General features: G+C 48.4%; 1 protein-coding gene across 4 annotated transcripts in view; it reads left to right on the top strand.

The window, feature by feature from the left end:
• The window catches only part of LOC125323863 (phosphofurin acidic cluster sorting protein 1-like), a 58,807-nt gene that overhangs the window by 27,910 nt on the left and 10,766 nt on the right, over positions 1–20,131 (top strand). For 2 of the 4 annotated variants that reach the window (XM_048299212.1, XM_048299214.1), the window contains exons 2-8: positions 10,211–10,298; positions 15,995–16,084; positions 16,445–16,570; positions 16,773–16,935; positions 17,086–17,177; positions 19,145–19,225; positions 20,001–20,060. In XM_048299212.1, the coding sequence (XP_048155169.1) occupies positions 10,211–10,298; positions 15,995–16,084; positions 16,445–16,570; positions 16,773–16,935; positions 17,086–17,177; positions 19,145–19,225; positions 20,001–20,060 (700 nt within the window). Of the gene's footprint in view, positions 1–1,168; positions 1,258–1,297; positions 1,342–10,210; positions 10,299–15,994; positions 16,085–16,444; positions 16,571–16,772; positions 16,936–17,085; positions 17,178–19,144; positions 19,226–20,000; positions 20,061–20,131 lie in introns of those variants that run through there. The other 2 variants (XM_048299213.1, XM_048299215.1) reach the window with 2 other exon arrangements.

The raw sequence follows: 20,131 nt of genomic DNA on the forward strand, positions 1-20,131 counted from the left end.
CAAAAGTAGCCGAAAGCCTGTAGTAGATGTTTGGAAAGAGAAGTGCTCTGCACCCTGAGCACAGCACTGCTGCTGGTCCATCTGCCACTCCTCGTGTGACTCCCTGGGTGTGGGCCTGGTGTACGCTCAGTGATGCATGTTGGCTGATCTCCTTTAACAAGCATGTTTCTAAAGCATAACCTGTTATAACCTTCCTGTGAAGGAAACAGTGGGTGGTCCAGGAGCAGTTTTGGCAGCAGTTTGGCTACACATGTCACACACGAGTTTTGAAAACCCTGAGGAGGAGGATTTTGTACATCTTGTTAAGTATTTAGAAATATTTTTATATTCTCTTAGATAAATCCAACAAATCTCTTCTGTAATGCTGAATGAGCCTTAGGTCTTCCAGACAAAATCAGTGAATCCAGTACCCGTCTGCACTTTCCTCCCTTACACCTGGCTGCTTTCACACTGGTAGCAAGCAGCTCTGATGGCTGTTACTGGTGATCACTAGTAGCTACTGCTGCTGGCTGAGACATGCATAGTGTTGATGTCCTTGTCCTTTCTCTGAGCCTCCTTATCTCATTAGTGCACCTGACCCAGCCTGGAATGCCTCCTATGCCTTGTCCTGGCTGTTGTGTCTCTTTGGGACATGACCTGCCCTGTTCCTGTGGCTCTGTTGAGAGCGGCTGTGTGCTGTCTCAGTGGTATTGCAGTACTATGAAATACATCTCTGAGCACAAAGGAGTGCTATGAGCTTGTGGTGGAAGAGAAGATGGTTCCTGGGAGGCCTCTGGGTGGCAGTCAGAGCCCCTGGGCAGAGCTGTGTGTGGTACCTGCGGCGGGTGGGAAAGCTGCTTCAGAGTGTTTAATAGAGCAACTGGGTGCTGACCAAACCAGAGGTCCTCTGCCCAGAGAATAAAGAGTTAGGCACTCTTCCAGGGGCTGACTGGAGCAGGGCATGCCTGATAAATGTGCATACACAGTGAGATGGTGACGTTTGGTGCAGTTAAGAATGGCCTGCCCAGTCAGATGAGAACAGCAGGGGCTGATGGTGTGGGTTTTCCCTTCCGTGGGGATAGGAAAATGAAAAAAAATGAGGTGCTCCAATTCAGTATAGTGGTGCTGAGGTCCCATTTAATGTACTGCACTGGCCTCTTTTCAGTGACTGCAGTCTGTCTTGAATGGCCGTTCCAGGGGGGAAATGCTAACCAGGACACAAGGCTGTGAGGAAAACTCGAGGCAGCTGCAAGCAGCCAGCCACCAAGACAAGGAAAGGTAGATCCATCTACTTGCAGGACACGTTTTCTTCCCATTTGCCTCCTGACTGAGGATGAATTGCTTGATGATACCTTGCTCTTGGTAATGTATACCCTACTGATACTGTTGTTCTTTGCCCTCCCCAGCATGACTTTGCCTATCCTCCTCCCCTGTAGTGCAGCCAGATTGCTGCTGTGAGGACAAGAAACCCCTTCCTTTGCTGTTAAAACCCTCAGAGATAAAAGGAAGGAGAGTGTCGTCTGGTCCTCTGGGATGTCTGAGCATTGGCCTTGGGTTTGGTCTGTCTAGAGGCACTTGGAAGGTGATGGGATGATAAGAGGGGAGGAATAGTCATGTGGGAAAACAGGCTGGATTTCTTGAGGCAGGCAGAGCCATAAGCTGTGAAATGCTTCACAGGAAATGAAGGGACATAACAACCTGGGGAGGTTTTGTCTTCTGACCTTCATGCTTTAGGATTTCCTTTGTGAATGTCACTTGGGAATTGGGATAAATCAAACATACTGCGATTTGCAGTAACAGAACCCTGCTCTGGATCCAGCAGCAGGGCAGACTTGCTACTGGTAGCAAGCTGCTGTCAGCCAGGATGCAGATGAGCCAAAATGCCTCTCTTATGGCAAGGAGAGGAATGCTGGTCAGCACCAGGGCTGTTGTGCTGCACGCCACCTTGTGTAGCTTGGCTGAGGGACCTGAGAAACAGCAGGTATTTGGTGGCTCTGGCCCTAGCTCTTTCCTTGGTGACCCCAGGACGGTGCTGTCATGGATTTTGTTCTTTCCATCCTACTGTGTTGCACCTCTTCGGTGCAGCTTCCTTTACTTGCCCTTCCCAGGCTGCAGCAGTTGCCGTGGCTGGAGGGCAGAGTGGCAGGAGGGTGCTAGCAAGCCCTGAGTCCTCTGTCTCTCTTTCCCTTGGGGAAAAGCTCTCAAAGCAGGCTGATGTTGGCTTTCATCCCAATCCATCTGTAATTGGCCCACCTACCTGTCCTGATGCCTGATCTGCAGAGCCTGATGAACCTGCTGCTGTCCCAGTTCATTGCTCCTGTTTGCTGGCAACAGGGACTTCCAAAAAGTGGAGTAGGTCTCTCGTCCCCTCGGCGTGCATCGGTGGTGTCTCATGCAAACACACCAATGCAAGCACACCACTTGGGGCTCAGGGAGGATCTTGCCTTCAGAAAGCTGTGGCGCATTTCGGGTGGCGTCTCATTGCTGGCACACCCAGTGTGCTCTTCCCTTGACACCTGCTTTGGCCGCTATCAGAGGTGAGCTCTGTGGATGGACACCCCTCTGACCAGAGAGAGTAAGTCTGCTTTTACAAGCTGCTCCATGAGACCAGCCAGTATGCAGGGCGTCCCGGTGTCCCGGGTTTGTGGTCCTGGCCGGCTGCCTTCTGCCCTCTAGCGGGAACACGTGTCGGGAATAGATGCTGCTCCAGCGGTTGGCTGGGAACGTCCCGTAGCTTGTGAGACCCATGAAAATTATGACATCTCTCCAGAAGCCCAGTCTCAGAGTTTAATATCACCTTGAAGGGAAACCTGAGCTGTCAAAGTCAGGAAAAATTTTGAAGAGCAGCTAAACTGACACTGTTGAAGGCTTAGTCCATGTCTGTGCATCCAATAAGGGTGGTAGTGCTGACACGGATGCACAGAGGGCCAGTGCTGGGAAAGGTGGATGTGTTCTAACATTAGGTGACCTGGGAGCTACAGGAAAACTCTGGCTGCTGCCACTTGGAGAAATCAGTATAAATGCCCAGGGAAACAGTCTTGTCCGGAGACTGAGCTGCCACCCATGAGTGGTTGGTAAGCCAAGCACTGAACAGCCCAGGATGTCAGCAGAAAAAAACATACCACCTCCTCTACTGTGCATATATGTGTTTTCATCCTGTTTTCCTTCTCTTTCTATGAGCCTTAGGAACTGTACCTCTGTTTTTTATTTCCCTGACATCAGGGGCTTTAGAGATGTGTAGCATTCACTGAAACACTGGCCTTGCAAATGCAACAATAAGGCTGTTGAGGAACACACCTGGTGCAGGTAGCTGGGTGTGCAGCTGCAGTGCGAGCTGCAGGTTGTGCCCTGGATGGTAGGAAGTGTCTTGGGGCCCCAGGGCAGGAGCCATGAACTAGCAGTGACCTGTTGCCTGACAAAGGGCACTGTCATCTGAGACACTGGGTGGCCACCTCACCCAGAGACTCAGTAGAACCAAAATAAACAAGCAGAAGACCAGATATCACCATTGGACCAAGAGGCAGGTGTAAGGGGCACAAAGAGGACAAGAGAAAGAGGCACATAGACTGCAAAGGTGCAAAAGCCCAGGGATTCCTTTGCTGACCCCATGGACACCAGCTCAAGCCTTTGTGGTGTGTTTGCACCATGATTAAACTACTTGAGGAACCAGATGTTTGGGACTCTGCTGTGGGAAACCTGGGGTTGAGCTGCTGAGGGAAACTCATCTGATGGTGAGTGTGGTGTGTGGTGGGAGCCAAGCTGGGCACCTGGGGGTTCACTGGAGCTGCCCACTGCAAAGGGGCTTTGGTCCCAGCAGTGAAAGTCTTGGGTGGTAAGAGTGTGACTGCCACAGTGGTCCTGAATGGTCAGACAAGAGAAATTCCCCAGCAGTTTAGTGACCTAGATGGGACCCTAGGCCACTACCTTTGGAGCCTCACTTCTTCAAACATCTGAGTGATCAATTGCCGGCACCATTTGAGTTCACTTGGATCTTTGGAGCAGGGGAGAGACAAAGGGTGAGCGTTAAAATTGAGCAGATTCAGTGTTAATTGTTACAGTAAATTTGAGTTTCTCTGTTGGTGCAGCATTTTGTTCCAATTTTGTGAAATTACTGTGGTGAGTTTGAGCCCCTCCCAGTATTGGGGAAGGTTCAGGTCCCTTCTCTGGTGCAGCTTTCTTACATGTGCACAGCCTGGTCAGGGAATGGCACACGTAGAATGGGTTGGAGTCCCTCATAAAGCACAGGAGGGTTCAAGCACACATAGAAGGAGATTTGGAAAAGGTCCTCCTAAAACACTGGAAGGGGGGATTTTACATTATAAAAGGCCCCTTTTAGCATGTAAAATGGGGTTTCAAATCCCTCTTAGTGTTTCAAACAATGGGAAATAAATTCAGCATGGAAAAGGGAATACCTTTGGCTGAGGTTGTGCAAAATTGGGAGAATATGGCCAGTACAGCAGAGTTATCGACTGAGAGTGCAGTAGTGCTGTGCCAAGAGGCTTGCCCAGGTATAACCTGGAATGGCAGCTCAGCAGAATGATTGCCATCACAAGGAACCTTTGACCAACACAAATTCACTTTCCTGCTGCAGTGTCTGGATGATGAATTGCCAGGTCATGTGGATTACTGGCCTGGCATGTTGGAACAGTGTCAGTGAGAGCATTTCATGGGCTTGACCCTTAACTTGGGCATAAGGACTGGCTTGGAGGCTGGGGCACAGAGTGGGGGTGGGCAGTGACTCTGGATGCACACTGGGCTTTTCTCCTGGCTTATTCCAGCTGCAGTGGGCACCACACCAAGAGCAGATTCTCCAGATGTTGCGCATCAGCTGAAACACTGCTTTATTATTTGTATGGGATTTGTGGACTAGTACTTGCTTATAATAATGTTTATATATACTTTTGAAAAAATTTCTAAAAGCACGTTTTTATACATTTACAGTTACATAGGTAAGAGGGTGGTAAACATACAGATAATATTTGAAGACTTCCTCCAGAATGAAGAGGACTGTTGTAGTTGCTCTCGAGAAGATTTGATTAGTTCTGTTTGTTCATGGACGGCATCACCTATGACTCAGTTTACTGGCACAGAGCAGCAGAAAACCTTTTTGCTTTTCAAAACAATGTTAGTTATTTTAACTTGGGGAACACTTTCATTTTCTTCAAGGAGGAAGAAGCTATGCAAAGAGTACTGCCCAAGCAGGAAATTGTTGCATAATGCTTTATAGTACCCCTTCAGTGAAAAGGAAAGCAAAAACTACCTTTTGTTATTGAAAAGAAAAAAAAGAGTAGATAAGAAAATGCTGTAATATGTTCTCTTGCTGTGATCTCCAGGAGGTAGAGGATTATGTCCATTGAATCTGCAGAGAATTTTGACACTTACTACACTGCAATAATGACATAAAATTGAGTGAATTGGTTCTTGGATAATACATACATGATTTGTTATTAACAAATAGTGATAAGAATGCTTGTAAAATAAACCCTATACATCTATGTAGTGTTCTGGCAAAAAATGGGGACACAATGCAGCTCTGGTCAGACTTCAGCTGCATCAAAGTTAAAATGTTTAGGATTTATTTTGAGGAAGGGATAGTGAATGATAGACCCAGGAAGAATAGAGGCCATAATTAAGCTCCCATGTCTGGTTACAAAAAAGCAGATATGAGGATTTTTCAGAATTGCAGGATTTCATCGGCTGTGGTTTCCTGGGTTAGGAGAATTGACTGAGCCTCTGATGGAGACAACCAATAATGAAAAGGTAGAACTTGTTGCATGGGGCCCAGAGAGGGAACAAGCTTTTAAAGCAATAAAATGGTGCCTGCTCCTTCTCTTGGGCTCCCAGATTATACAAACTTCAGTCTGTATGTACATGAAGTAAAGTTAGTGGAGTGATAATGCAGAAATTGTGACTGTACCACAAACCGGTTGCATATTATTCCATTCAACTCGATTCAGTTGCATTGGGAAGACTAGCCTGCAGTAAATCACTGGCAGCAGCAGCAACAATATTGGAGAAAGCTGCCTCTTTATGCTGGGACATCCCATAACAGTCCATGTTCCATATGCCCTGGAAATACTGTAGAGACTGTGCAACCCAAGCAGTATTGCCACAAGGGGCACACAGGAATGAGCTGAGCCTCCTAATGACGGATAATGTTATCTTAAGGGGATGTGACACCTTGAATTCAGCAGGTCTCACACCTCTGCCTGATGATCTGAAGTGCCACTTTGAATAGTGTGTTCAGTTTTTGGGCCCCTGAGTACACAAACGACATTGAGGTGCTGGAGCGTGTCCAGAGTTGGGCAACAAAGTTGGTGAAGGGTCTAGAGCATAAGTTTATGAGGAGTGGTTGGGGGTGCTGGGGCTGTTTGGCTTGGAGAAAAGGAGACTGGGGGTGACCTTGTTGCTCTCTACAGCTCCCTGAAAGGAGGTTGTAGTGAAGCAGGGGTTGGTCTGTTTTCCCAGATAACAAGTGACAGGACAAGAGGAAACAGCCTCAGGTTGCACTAGTGTAGGTTTCGATTGGATATTAAGAAAAAGTTCTTCACTGAAAGGGTGAAGAAGTGATGAAATCAAGTGGTGGAATCACCATCCCTGGAAGTGTTCAGAAAACAAGTGGATGAGGCACTTGTGTACATGGCTTACAAGTTTAGTGGTGAGCATGGTGGTGCTTTGTTAATGGTTGGATGTGATGATCTCAGAGGCCTTTTCCAACCTTAACAATTCGATAATTCTCTGATGGAGAACATCACCTGTGTGATGCATATTTCAAATAAACCACAGACTGGTTTAACTGACATTCTCTTATATTACCCAAATCTAGTTCTTTTTGCACATGTTTTGTCCTCCTACCTGCAAGGATAGCTATGGACTAGGTATGCTGTGCTGAGCCAGGTAAAAGTAATAGGAGCAGAACCACTCTAGCAAGGATAAGTGCACAGGGAGCAGAATTAGTAGCCTTGGCACGTGCAGCACCCCCAGCAAGAGGAGAAATGAATTAACATTTCTATGGACTCGTGGTGTTTTTGGGGTGTGTCATGCTGCAGGAACGTTATGGAAAGAATGGGGATTCTTCATATCAGCAAGAAAGAGTATCTATTCCTTGAAGAAGAAATACGCAATTTGTTAGAATTAATGCAGTTTTCTGTGGTCCTGAACGGTCAGACAGGAAATCTTCCTTAAAAATAAGCCACTGTGTGTCCTCTGTGACCTCTTGATTGGATGCTTTTGCAAACAACCGCTGGAGGCAGTGCTTTGCTGCTGGCACTGAATTTCACAAAATGCATGTTATAAGAGCTTTCCTTTTTAAGATAACTACAGGCCAGCTCGGTGAAAGCGTTATAAGTGTTTCAATCAGACTTCAGAGCAAAAGCTCCAAATTTGTCATTTAGTGAGGGAAAGAAGGCAACATGTTTTATGATAATACCAGGGAACAGTGAGTACCTCTCGCCAGTAAACGACCAGTGGTGGAGTGTAGGAGTACGGAGGTTCCAGGAGGCTGTCAGACTGCCCTGTTGGAGCTCATTTTCCTTACTGCTGTCAGTCATTGCTGCTATCAGAGAGTTACACAATCGTATTTACCACAACTTGGTATAGTGGAGGTCCCTGCAGTAGTTCCATAGCTCGAGAGCAGTTGCTACTTGTTCTGTTCAATTATAGGAGTAGGTAAATCCAGATTCATAATTTGTCTACCAAAAAGTGATTTGCAGGGATCGCACTGTGATTGGTTCTGGACAAAACCATGGGGTAGTTGCTGTGGGATTTGGCTGAAATGTTCAGAGCGGCATCTGATCACTGTGGATCAATCCTGTCCTGTGGATATCTGCAGAGATTAGTGTGAGACCCTCTGCTGCCCTGTACTGGCACTGAACACTCAGCACTGATGTAAATCTGGGTGATGCAGGGCTTGGTTAAATAACAGAATCAAAAGAGGATCATCAGGGACAGCCAAGCTGCTTAAAGATTGTGTGCTCTTGTGCTGCAAGTACATTCAGACTCTAGAACACGCATGTTAATCCCTGTGGGAAGGGTCGTGGTATTTTAGAAAGCACTGTTTTGAGAAGGGTTGGAGCTGCAGGGTGCAAGCTATACCTTTGAGCATCTTACATCTTTGAGTGCTGCAGGGGAGGCCGAGAAGAGGGTGGAAGGGGGGAACCACCTTCTGGCACATGGTGTGGGAAGAACCAGGGGCAGACTACAGTGTCTCTCACTGTGTAAAATAGATCTTGAAAGCTGGAGAGGGATAGAAAGAGAAGAAGCTTTGGAGTGCTTTATCAGAGATGAAAGAGCTGCCCAAGTGGGCAGAGCTGACCAGTACGCATTCATTCTTCCCCAAGAAAAAATACCAGGTACTGCCTCTGAGAGGAGGAGCATGAAGAGCTAATGAGTGAATTAGTTTGGATAAGGAGTGTGTTTCTACAGGGAGAACAACTGCCAGGTAGAATTATAACCTTTCAATGTAATTATAACCTTTCAATATCCTCCAGTTAAGACTGAATATCGTTATGTAAGTTTTAATCTTTAAGGGGTAACTTTTCCATGCAGGTAACTATCATGTAGTGCTGTAAGGAAAATTTTGAGTAGATGTACTGTCCTTGTCTTACATGTTCAAGCTTCATTTCTCTTCATGGCTTGTCTAGGGACAGTCAAAATCAGCACTGGTTAGTGGTGGTGTTAGCTAAGCTTAGCCTCTTTGCAAGGTTTCCTTTAGTACATCTGATGTCGTTGCTGTACCCCGTTTTCTGGTGAGCACTCAGTCCCCCCCTCCCTGCCTGCGAGGTGCCTCGTTGTCTTTGGCTGTGCTCCCTGCAGCTCGCCCCTAACCATGCCTAAGTATTTCGGGGAGGAAGAAACCTGCCCCAGGTGATAAGGTTTCTCCCTTCCTACAAACAGAGGCTCAGAGGGGAAGGGTGGACAGAGATGGGACCACTTACTGTAGTGCTGGGGTGCACAGAGTACGAGAGCTTAGCGTCCGTAGCCCTGGGTTTTGGCTAAAAGAACGCAGCCATCTGGCAAACAAGTGTGCAGAGCTTCCCTGCACACCCAGCTTCCTGACTTCTGGTCTCCACTAGGAGAGACCAGAACATGAAGGGCAGAGCAGCAGGGTTGTAGTCACAGTCCAGGAAACCTTCTGCACAAGCTACAATTATTTTAGAAGGGAGGACAGGGACATGGTAGGAGGGGGGTGCTTGCTAAGCCCTAAACCTGTCCTGCAGTTTGCCTCTGTCCTTCCCTTTTCACTATCATTCCATCTCTGGGATTGTTCTACACTGCTGCTGTACATCAGCATAGCAAGAGCAGGTTTTTTCCTTGAAACAGAAATAAAGCAGGCCTTCAGAGAGCACAGTGTGTCAGACAGAAGCATATTTGGTGGTAGCCAAATCTGTTCTCCAGGAAGGGTGGCCTGAACCTTAGTTCCAGCATGCTGATATCCACAGAAGCCCTGGGAACTAGAGTCTGCAGCAATGCAGCCGTGGAGCACAGAGGGTACCTTGCAAAACATCAGCGTGCTCTTACTGCTGGTTAAGCCAGGTCTGGCTTTGCTCCCTGACACAGTTCGTTGCAAGTAGTGTCCATGAGAGTCCTGCTGCAGGCTCCCAGGCAGGAGATCGGAGTGGCTGGCTGTCTCACAGGCACTGACTAATCCTTCAAGCAGCAAAAGTAGCTCTTCTCACTTAACCTCAGGATCCCTCCTAGCTTTTTTCTGGAAGTGCCACTTACCATGCTGAGTCCCCAGGATTTGAGATTGTCAGGGTGGCTGAAGCTGTATGAAGCCTCCTGGGGGGCTGCTTCCTGAGTCAGCTCTGTGTGCTACCGTGCAAGAGAAGAGCTGAGTTGTGATGTTTGCATGGAACATTTGCCTTAACTAAGTCCAGGATAAGAGTGGATTTAAGTGCTTTGGTTTATAAATAAATAGTACTGTGGCCAAGGATTTAAGCAGAGCTGGCAACAGCCCTGCTTGGGAAGGGATCTCTTTACCACATGGCCTGCTGTTGGACTTCCTGTTGCATGCTAATCCCTTAAGCCTGCTTTAGCTCTGTTAATTTTCCTTCTTTCCTTTTTTCCCCAATGGGCCGTCTCCGTGGCGCGTGAATGCCAGCGTTCCTAGGCCAAGCTTGTGCCTGCGACTGGGCCAAGCATCCAGGCTGCCTTCCGAGCACCGGGTACCATGTGGCAGGGCCTCAGGGATGGTGGTGCCTGAATGTGTCCCATTCTCTCTGTCTTACAGGCTCTGCAGTCTGCGCTTGAAGAAACTCACAGTGCTGAAAGAGCTGGACAAAGAGCTGAGCTCTGTGCTTATCGCTGTGAAGATTCAGGTAGGCTCCTCTCCTTGCTGCTGCCTGATGGCAGCAAGCCAAGCCCATCCTTGTGCCCTCTGTGAAGTGCTGGTCTGCATGTCCCTTGCCTAGTGCCAACCAACCCCTCTGTCTCGGTTAGCATGCTTAGGGAAATTTTGGCTCTCAGGCAGGTGGGAATGATGCCCCAGGGACAGCAGCAAGCTACCTGGTGCTGGCTTGTATCAGGAATTAATTTAGTCAGACACTGGGACAGAATGTGTCATGCCTCCCTGCCAGCCTCAGCCAAGGCCCTCCTCTCAAACTGCTGTTCCTTACCCTTTAAGAGAGGGTCAGTGCTGGATGATTTCTGGCAGTGCCTTCCATCCAGATCACTCCCTGGGGAGTGAAGGGTGGGAAGGGAAGGGTGCAAGGGATCAGTGTCTCTGTGCATAATGTTCTGCTGACATTTGTGCCTTGTTTGATCTCACAGCTGCCTCTACTATCCCTTCCCTTTCTCTCTGCATCTCTGGTAGTCCTGGTGCCTCTACTCTGAACCAGGCAGAGGGGAGGGGAGATGATCTTTGTCACCAAGGGGACAGGGAATTTGCCACCATCCTGATACGTGTGATCCCTCTCTGCACCTGGTGGTGGAGAGATGGGTTCCTGGCGGTGCAGGCACATCCTTTCCACCTGCCAAAGGACAGTGTGGAAGCAAAATGCATCTTGAGTATACTGTCCTGGCTACAGCTTCCCTGACCCAGCTGGGGTGCTGGTGTCCTTCCTTCGTTCTTGTCAGCTGGCACGAAAGCAGCTGATCCTGTTGAAAGCACCGTGGGTCAGGAGCTCAGCAGCTTTGTGCTCCCACAGACCTCTTTGTGCCGCACACATTAGGATCTAAATCCTGGATTAATGCTGGAAGCTGCAGTATTAGTGGAGCTCTGAGAGCTGGGGTTTGCCTTCATGGCAGACCTGATTCACTTGCACAGAAGAAACCGAAAGCAAAATGTGTGAAACATGGGGCAGGGAGTGAGGACAGTAGGAGGAGGCTGTGGTCCACACACTATTGGTCAGTGTCCCACTTTGCCAGCCTTTCCATCACTGTGTGTAAGGTGTCATTCAGGAGAGCTGAAAGCACTGGGACCCCTGAGACCTGTGTCCCTTTGGTGCAGGCTTTAGCAAGGAAACAAGGTGAGCAGCACAGAGCTGCCTGGCTGGCCCTTGGAAATGTGGAAGCAATCAAGGCTGGACCACAGCTGACAGCAACATGGGACTGGGGGGCTGGCAGCCAGCTGGGGGCTGTGGGTCATACTTGACTGGGAGGTGGTCCCTCACTTCTCCCCTGCACAGTCAGCCCAAGCTGTCTGTGCTTCTCTGCACTGGGGAACCTTGGGTTCCTGTGCACACCCACTTATGCTGGGGCTGATGTGCTGAGCGTGCACGGCCTCAGCTACAGCCCTCACACGCTGCAAATGTGGGACTGTGGAGGAGACTGCACAGTGGGACTCCAGCTCTTTCAAACAGAGCACCCCCACCCCACCACAGGCCAGTCTTGCACCCTGATGGCAGAAGAAATTAATAGGTCCCAGCAGTTTAAAACCACAGGGGCTCCTCACTGCAGGGCTCCTTTTCCTGCCAGGGAATGGAGGCTAAATTCAGGGACTTAATTTAAATATGGTCACTTCCTCTCTGCATGGCAATGTAGCTGTGGCTGCATGCTGGTGTAGGCTCCCTGCAAAGCTGAAGAAAACTGAAGGAGAATGCTTTTGGCCACATTACCCCGTGGCTCAGCACTCCTTGTGGGAGTGGGTTGAGTTTGTGTGCCTCCCCTTCCACCTTCCTGACCAGCTGCCTTGGCAGGATTTGGGACTGCTGGAAGGCAGATGGAGGCTGTAGGCAGCTTCAGCACAGTGTGCCTACAGAGTGGCCTCAGATGGATCCATTCCTCCTGCTCCTCTCCTAGGTAACAGATGAGTCACACTAGTAAGAAACTGTTTGAAGGCTTTCCAGTGAGCATTCCATCTTTTGGATGGAAACAGCTGATGCATATAATTTATAAAAGACCTGCAAATTCCCAAGGGGGCAGCTGGCAACTAGAGGAAAGGAGAGCTATATTTTCTCTCATTTCAGTAGTAGTTCGGTTAGGGTCAGGGAGTTCCTGCTCTGAAGTTTGCATGGAAACAAAGCTCTGACCCTGCCTGAATGGGGCTGGCACCCAGACAATAGCTCCAGTACTGGAGACAGTCTGCTCAAAAAATGTACGTGACCCAAAGGACAGCGTAAGGCTGTCCAGAACACCTGATCTTCTCACAGTGCCCTTCTGGTCCTAAGAGACAGCTTCCAAGTGTGCCATGTGCTGTTACCTGCTCCTTTATCTGAAAATACCACCGTTAAAGGACTAAGGGAACTTTCTATGTTTATAGAACTTACCCATTTCCCAGAGGTGATTTGAATATATAATGTTCCATGGATTTGAGTGAGCTAAAGCCTGAACTACTGTGAAAAAGGGGATGTCTCTCATTCACTTGAGTAGTTTTCAAACCTTTATCCCTCGTTATTTGTTTTAACAGACTGGAGGCGTCATAGAGATTTCCTTTTGTGTGTTGTTCAGTGTGGCACTGAGAGATTCGGATGTGCTGGCTCAGCTCCATAAAGCTGCAGATACCTGCCTTGGTATCGCAACTGATTATGGCACGAAGGGAAACACAGTGTTCCCTCTTGGCAGAGAGTGTGTAGTTCACAAACACCCTGTCTTGAGCCATGAATAGAGGAAACAATCAAAGAAAGAAAGAAGAAAACAAACCCCAGCACTCCCAGAACTTTTAGCTCCTGTGACAGGTGCTGTGGATGCAGATCTTCCTGCATCTGTTTGCAGGATGCAGCTGGTGACTCAGGTTCAAAGTTTGGTACTACTGTAGAGAGATGATATTGGCAGTCGCTACGTAGCAGACAAGAATGTGTGCTACAAAATAGGCCAGGCTAAAAAGGTCATTTGCCTCTGCCAGGCCTGCCCGCTGCCCCAGCCCTGCTCCTTGAAGGAGCTTGGGTTTTTTTGGTCTTTCTTACTATGCAGAGTTGTCTTGGGGTGACTTTATGATGTGTATCCCCTATCGCTGCTCTATGCTCAGGCATGAATCCTGTGCCTTTCTGTGTCTTTAAAACTGGGTGTGAGAGAAAGAAAAAAAAAAAAAGCCAGACGAACTTTTCAAAGCAGTTTGTGCTCCAAGGTCACTCTATCTGCTCTGCGTGCTTCTGTGGCACCAAGAGCGGAGGAAGCCCCCTTTTCCTGCTTTTCGGCCACCTTTTGGCTCTGTTTCTCTGGAGAGAGACAGAGAGTTAAACTTTTTTTTTCCTGGGACTTTGGTTTTTTTCTTCTTCTCTTCTGGAACTGTTTGGCAACACCAGAACATACCCGGGAGACCTTACATCTCTGGCCTGGAGGGGCCTATGCCGAAAACCCAGCTCTGAAGAGGAGAGAGAGACACCACACCCACAGAAAGGACTCTAAAATCTTCCCAGGTTTCTCTCCACAGCGAGAGGTTTTATTATTTAGCGTTGTTCTTTTGTTTTGTCCCCCATGCCTGTGTGCACACTGTGTTTGTCAAATAAATAGGTTTTTTTCCTTTCACTTTCCTCCGAGGAAAAGGGGTTTTTTTTTCCCCGAACCTGGTGGGGGAGGGGCAGGTGAAATCTGCCTTCTATCAGAGGACGTTCATTTTGGACATTCCTCCAAATTTGTCTCAAACCGGGACAAGAATTTTCTCTTTATGCCTCACTCATGCTTTGTTTCTTATCTCTTTGTAACCACTTGTATTTTACACTCCTGCCTGAGCAGTCCTAGCTAAACCCTAAATTTGTTTAGTATATTAATGGGCTGTTCTCTCCCAAAATGCACCTTCAGCTTGAATTTTGGTTAGTGCTTTGCTGTCTGCCTAGTCCAGTACTTATATTAGTTCTCTCTCCTTTTCCACGGGTGGTATGCTGTTCTAACCTCAACCCTCTTATAAACCAGACCAATCAGGACAGATTTATACCTGAAATTTGGGATTGTATCTTGCAAACCAGACCTGGGCATTGCATGCTTGTGTATTGTAGTGAAAGCTCCTGTGTGTTTTCAGCTCTTAGGTAGAAAAAGATCTGTGACCACCACTCGTCCCTACTGCTTTTCTGTGTCTTTTTCTCAATCTCCGCACCTTTCCCTTCCTTGACACTCTTTGTCATCTGTGATTTTCACTGTAGCAGTCTGATATTAAGTTTTTCTGTAGTAGTCATAGGGGTACTCAACTGTTCTGCAGAGAAATTGGTCTTGCCTGGCATTACTCAAATTGCAGAACAGCTGAGCTACATCAGGTGCTCAGTGCCTTGTCCAATTGAGGTTTGAATTTCTCAAAGGATGGAGGATCCTCAGTATTTCTATGTCCTTGTCCTTGCACTGTGATAATGAAGCAGCCTTTGTCCCAGTCCTTGCAATGCCACATGGATGTGCACTGGCATTTCACTGAGGGGTTGGATTCACCTAGGATTGAGGCTGGGCATGTAACTTCCATAGTGGTAAATGACTGTAAGGCACAGGACAGCAATGTTTATGAAACCTTCACTTCTGGGACACACCACCCAGGGTATCCTCACCTTTTCTTTGCCATAACTCCTTCCACAGAAATAGCATCTTCAAGAAGAGTAATTGCAGTTCTATCTGTGTTTTGATGAAAGAATGAATCTTTGGTGGACAGTCTCTCTGCAACAGAGAAAATGGTGAATGTGCTAAAGTAAATGGTCACTGTCATTGTGACTGCCTATCATCTGTTATCAGAGAAGAGTTCAGGAAGGGTCAGTGCATTCTTGGCCAGGAAGGCTTCACAGATGGTGAAGGGGATGAGCTCCACCTCCTCTCTTCCGTTTTAGGAAGACCTTTTGCAGGAAAGCCTTGCTTCTGGCACGGTCTCTGGGAACAGCATCACAGACAGCTTTTGGGAGGATCTGTGGGTTGTGCCACCCTGCAGCCAGGAGAAGCCTGGTGCATGCAGACAGCATTTTTGTGCCCCCAAGTCATTCAGTGTCTCTGTCAGAAACCAAGACATAGAGGTAGTAGAGACAGGGCAGAAGTAAAGGAAAGAGCTGGAGTGGGAACATGATTAGAGTGCCTCTCTTACTGCCGTTCTGGTAAAAACCATCTCTGTATGTGGAGAGATAAAGACTGTTGCCTGAGGAAAAGACTAGGAGAGTTTTCTGAGACACAAGCTAAGCAAGCAGTGGGACCCCTGTTCTCCTGGACATCCTGCCTTGGTCCCAGCAGAGCCATCCTGCCAGCTGTGCTTAGACAGGAATCTGCACTGAATCTGTCTGCTTGGGGACAGAGATGTCACTGTAGCCTGTCCCTTTCCTAGCCAGGCAGTGTGTTTCCTTCCCCCTGCATGGCTCCCTCTGGCTCCAGGAGTGTCCCTCCACAGCATGGAACTGGCACTCCAGGTGCAGAGAGCCAGATTAAACAGCGTAGGCTTGTGAAGAGCAAGTGCTCCCTGGCAGGTGGGCAAGGAGAAGAGGCCTCTATCAGCTCAGGGAATACTGCAGGCTTTTGCAAAGTGTTGGTAGGTGTGTGAAGGGTGGCTCTGCAAGGTGGCACAGAACCAGAGTCAAGGCATTCTCTCTTCCCTTATGGGCTGTGAACACCACTGAGTTGTGTGTGTGATGCAGTGGAGTCTGGTCGAGCTCAGTGTGTGTGTCTGCCAATCTTCTTGTAGGGTTCAAAGCGGGTCCTGAGGTCAAATGAATACGTCCTCCCGCCTGGGGGCCTGATGGAGACCGAGCTGGAGCTGACCTTCTCACTGCAGGTACTTGGTGTTGCCTGGTCCCCTGGGCTCCCTTGCCTGGCATTTTTCAGCAAGCACAACCTTGGGGCTAAGTGTGAAAGGCCCAGCCTCTGTGGAGGGCCCTCCTGTGGTTGCCCATGCCCAGATCGTAGCAGAACAGTTTCCTGCTGCTGGCCAGCTGCTCCATTGCTCCAGGGATTGTTTTGCTGGGCATTGGGATTTGGAGGATGATGGATAGGCGCAGGTGGCCTTTGAGGGGCACCTCAAAGCTCAGCAGGTCAGATCCTGCTGTACATCAGCACTGAGGAAGAGTTTTCTACCTGTGTGTCATGCTGAGCCCTGCCCTCATGCTGCCATCTTCTGTGCGCTTCCCTTCCCCAGTACCCACACTTCCTCAAGAGAGATGGCAACAAACTACAGATCATGCTGCAGCGGAGGAAGAGATACAAGAACCGCACCATCCTGGGCTACAAGACCCTGGCAGTGGGAATCATTAACATGGCTGAGGTATAGGGTGCTGGGAACAAGAGGGGAGTCCCACATTGCCTTCCTGTGCCAGCACTGGGCAGGGAACCGGGCTGGCAGGCAGGGTCTCATTGCTGTGACTGTTCTGGCTTGTTGACTGGCTATGATATTGAGGGGGTGGGCTGCCAGCTGCCATTGAGTCAATGTCAATGTGCCCTATCAGGGAGCTTGTCTGTCTGTCTAGGTCATGCAGCACCCAACAGATGGCGGGCAACTCCTGGGCCTCCACAGCAACATGAAGGATGTGAACATTCGAGTGGCTGAAATCAGCATCTACTCTTTGTCCAGTCAACCCATTGACCATGAGGATGGCAGCGTCCCATCAGGTCCTAAAATCAAAGCCTCAGGTATGTTTAGTGCTCAGACCTGCAGGCAAATGTTTGAGGCACGGATAACGACGGAGTGTGTCCCCCAGTGCTGCCAGCAATGCCAGTCCTGTCACTGGAGCCATGACAGGCATCATGCTTAGCTGGGGCATTTGCACTGTCTGCTTTCAGATCGCTCCCCAGACATTGATAACTACTCTGAAGAAGAGGATGACAGCTTCTCCTCAGAGCAGGAAGCCAGTGATGATGCTGTGCAGGGCCAGGTAAGGGAGGCCTGGCAAGATGCCTTGTGTCCTGGTCCTGTTTCTGGGGCAAGAGTTAGGAGTTGAGGTTCTTGATCACCCTGAGCCCTCTCATCCCCTTGTAAATATTTGGCATTGTTTCATAGGGCTGAGAGCCATAACACCTGACAGCAAAAAGAACTGTGGGCTGCTGTCAAGTCCATGGAGAGGCAAGGGACTTTGGAGAGCCATAGATCTTACCCATCTTTGGAGCTGTGTGGTCTGCAGCAGAAAACCCCTGCTGAGCCCGCTCCATCTTGCACCATGATTTTCTCCCTTCTCCCTGTGATAACAGGTCAGAGACTCCTCACTGTCTGAGAGAGAACAGGGATTTTAGGAAGAAGTACCGTCTAGGTCTGAAAATGGTCAGAGGTGGCAGACCCATCCCAGCCCTGTGATGAGCTGTGTCACTGCTGTTTGCTGTTCTCTTGTTGTGGTGCCTGTACTTGGGGCCACAAAAAGCCTTGTGGGAGTGTGCTGATAAAGCACAGGGACAAAACTATGCTCAAGGCTGTTATAATCTGAGAGTAACTGAGGTTCTTCTGAATAGATCCCTTGGGGCAGATTAGAGTGCAACAACACTGGATGACCAGTGTTTATAAATATATATCTATATGGCAGGTTTGTTTCAGAACAAGTTGGTTGCAGTGCAAAGGAGGTATGTAGCCATTTTGGTTATTATTACCTATAGTAATACAACAGTATAAAAGTATAAAGATACCACTTAAGAAAATATGTAAGAAAAAGAAAGAGAGGTAAAGAAAGGATAAGAGTAGATAGTGGAGAGGAAAGATATCACCACCTGTGGATTTAGACTTGATTGTTGTTTGGTCAAATTGATGGTCACAGTCTTGAGGGGGGAAACCCCTGAAACAGAGAGTTCAATGGTTAATATACATTCAGGTTTAGGTGGGAATGCCCAAGTACCTCCCCTGGAGGGGGGGAGTTCTACGCTGTCTGATGTAACACTGTCAATTAGGTGCAGTCCTCTGGTGAAAGGCCTCAGAAATTAGTCTGGGGGTGCTTGGGGGAGGGGGGCGGTCTTTGATAGTTTGGCACCTTCTAAGACATGAGAACTCTCTCTCACTTCAGTGTAGTTGAGCCAGTTATGCCCTATCAGAAGGGATGAATACCCTCAGGCCTAAGGGGGGTGGATGGGGGAGGAAGTTTTACACCTGAGCCAGTTGTGTAAGGGCGGATATCGGCCTGATGAAAAGCATTATCCCACTCAGCAGGATCTGCTTCTTGTGGTCTCTTCCTTTATCTGGCTCAAAACCCAGCTTGTTGCTAAACTAAGGTTGGTTTGTCGTGGTCAACCTCTGGTGATGCATGCTCACCCTTCTGCACCTAGGCTGTCCTTAGGCAGATCAGAGGCTTCTCCACCACACATCCAAAAATTCTCCTCTTCCCCTTCAGTTTGCTGGGCCTCAGCAAAGCACCTGCTGCTTTTGCAAATCGCCATTTGTTCAAGTCATTAACCATTAACATTTCAGTCTCTCACAAGAGTCCTCCGGATTACCTGTCCCATCATGCTGGGTTAATACATCGGGGCCCATGTCCCTGGGAGTTGTGCATATTGTTAAGGCTGATCCCTGGAAAAAATGGTGTTTTATGATTCATGTGCTGCACTCTCTGAGCCAGCTCTGGAGAGGGGAGAGCAGGAGAACAACACATGGGAGGAGGCTGTGTCTCCTCTTAATCCTGCTGGTAGATTCTTCTCTGAAGGGGCCTGGGGACAGAAGTGCTGGGAAAGAAGGTCTGAAGAGGGACAGTGCTAAGGAGAGAGAAGGAGGTCCATAGGCAGAGGTAGCAGAAATGAGAAACAAGACTTTGGGAGCAAAGTGGATCAAAGCTTTTCAAAATGGAGGGCAAATGGGTCAGGGGAACTTTTAGGACGTGCTGCTCCCTGAACTTAGTTGTTCTGATGTGCTGTGACTTTTTGCCTGCAGGATCTGTTTGATGAAGAGGATGACTTGAGGAAAACCAAGAAGGCCAGGAGGAAAATGATCCGAACCACATCAATGACCAGAGTAACATCAGCATTTACAACACGATCAAAGGGATGGAAGGGATTCACTTTCTCCCCTCCCTGAAGGCAGTGAGGGGTGTTGGGAAGGGAGCATGCTGGCACTGATGCAGAGCAGGGGAGAGAGCCCTTGGCTCTGAGAAGGAGCAAAACTCTTGCCATTAATGAGCTAGCTTGTTGCTCAGAGCTGTATCCCAGTTCATGGTCTGTACTGTGTTCAGCCTGGCTTTGTATCAGTGGTGATCTGTGTGCAACACAGTTTTGACTTCCTGCTGTGACACGGTCTCTTTCCTTTCTTGAGGAAGGGGAAGGTAGCCACAAGGAAAGGTGAACTATTAGCAGCTCCTCTGCATGTCTGCAGAAGGCAGGAGCTGCTCTGCCAGACTCTTGCTCTCCAAAGTTCTCATCCCTGTTGACTTCAGCCCTTCAGATCCCTGGCCACTTTCTCCCTGAGTTTGTTCTCCAACTTTTCTTGCTTGAAGGCAGTATTGCTCAACCAGATGATCTGGGGAGAAAAACGATTTAAATGAAGTGCTATTCTAGCCTGTAGCAGAGAAAGTATGAGTCCTTGCATCCTCCCTCATGCCCAGACAGTGGCTTCTTGTGGAGTACAGATAGCCCAAGTCTACAGCAAATTTAAAAAAAGAGAGAGAGAGCAATCATAGCTGACCTTGGACCTCTGGACAGCATGTTAGAGAGAATAACCTGTATGTTAATCAGCTTGGAACATTGTTAGATAGTTTTGCTGATCTTTTTTTTCTTCCTTTCTTCTGTTTTAGCAACCAAACTTCAAGCAGAAATTTGTGGCTTTGCTGAAGAGGTTCAAAGTGACAGAAGAGGTAAGAAACAGGAAATCTGCCCCATCTGGCAATGTCTCCTGCAGATGTGTAGGTGTCAGAGTGCAGATTCC

This window comes from Corvus hawaiiensis, chromosome 3, assembly GCF_020740725.1.
Source record: "Corvus hawaiiensis isolate bCorHaw1 chromosome 3, bCorHaw1.pri.cur, whole genome shotgun sequence".
Classification (NCBI taxonomy): domain Eukaryota; kingdom Metazoa; phylum Chordata; class Aves; order Passeriformes; family Corvidae; genus Corvus; species Corvus hawaiiensis.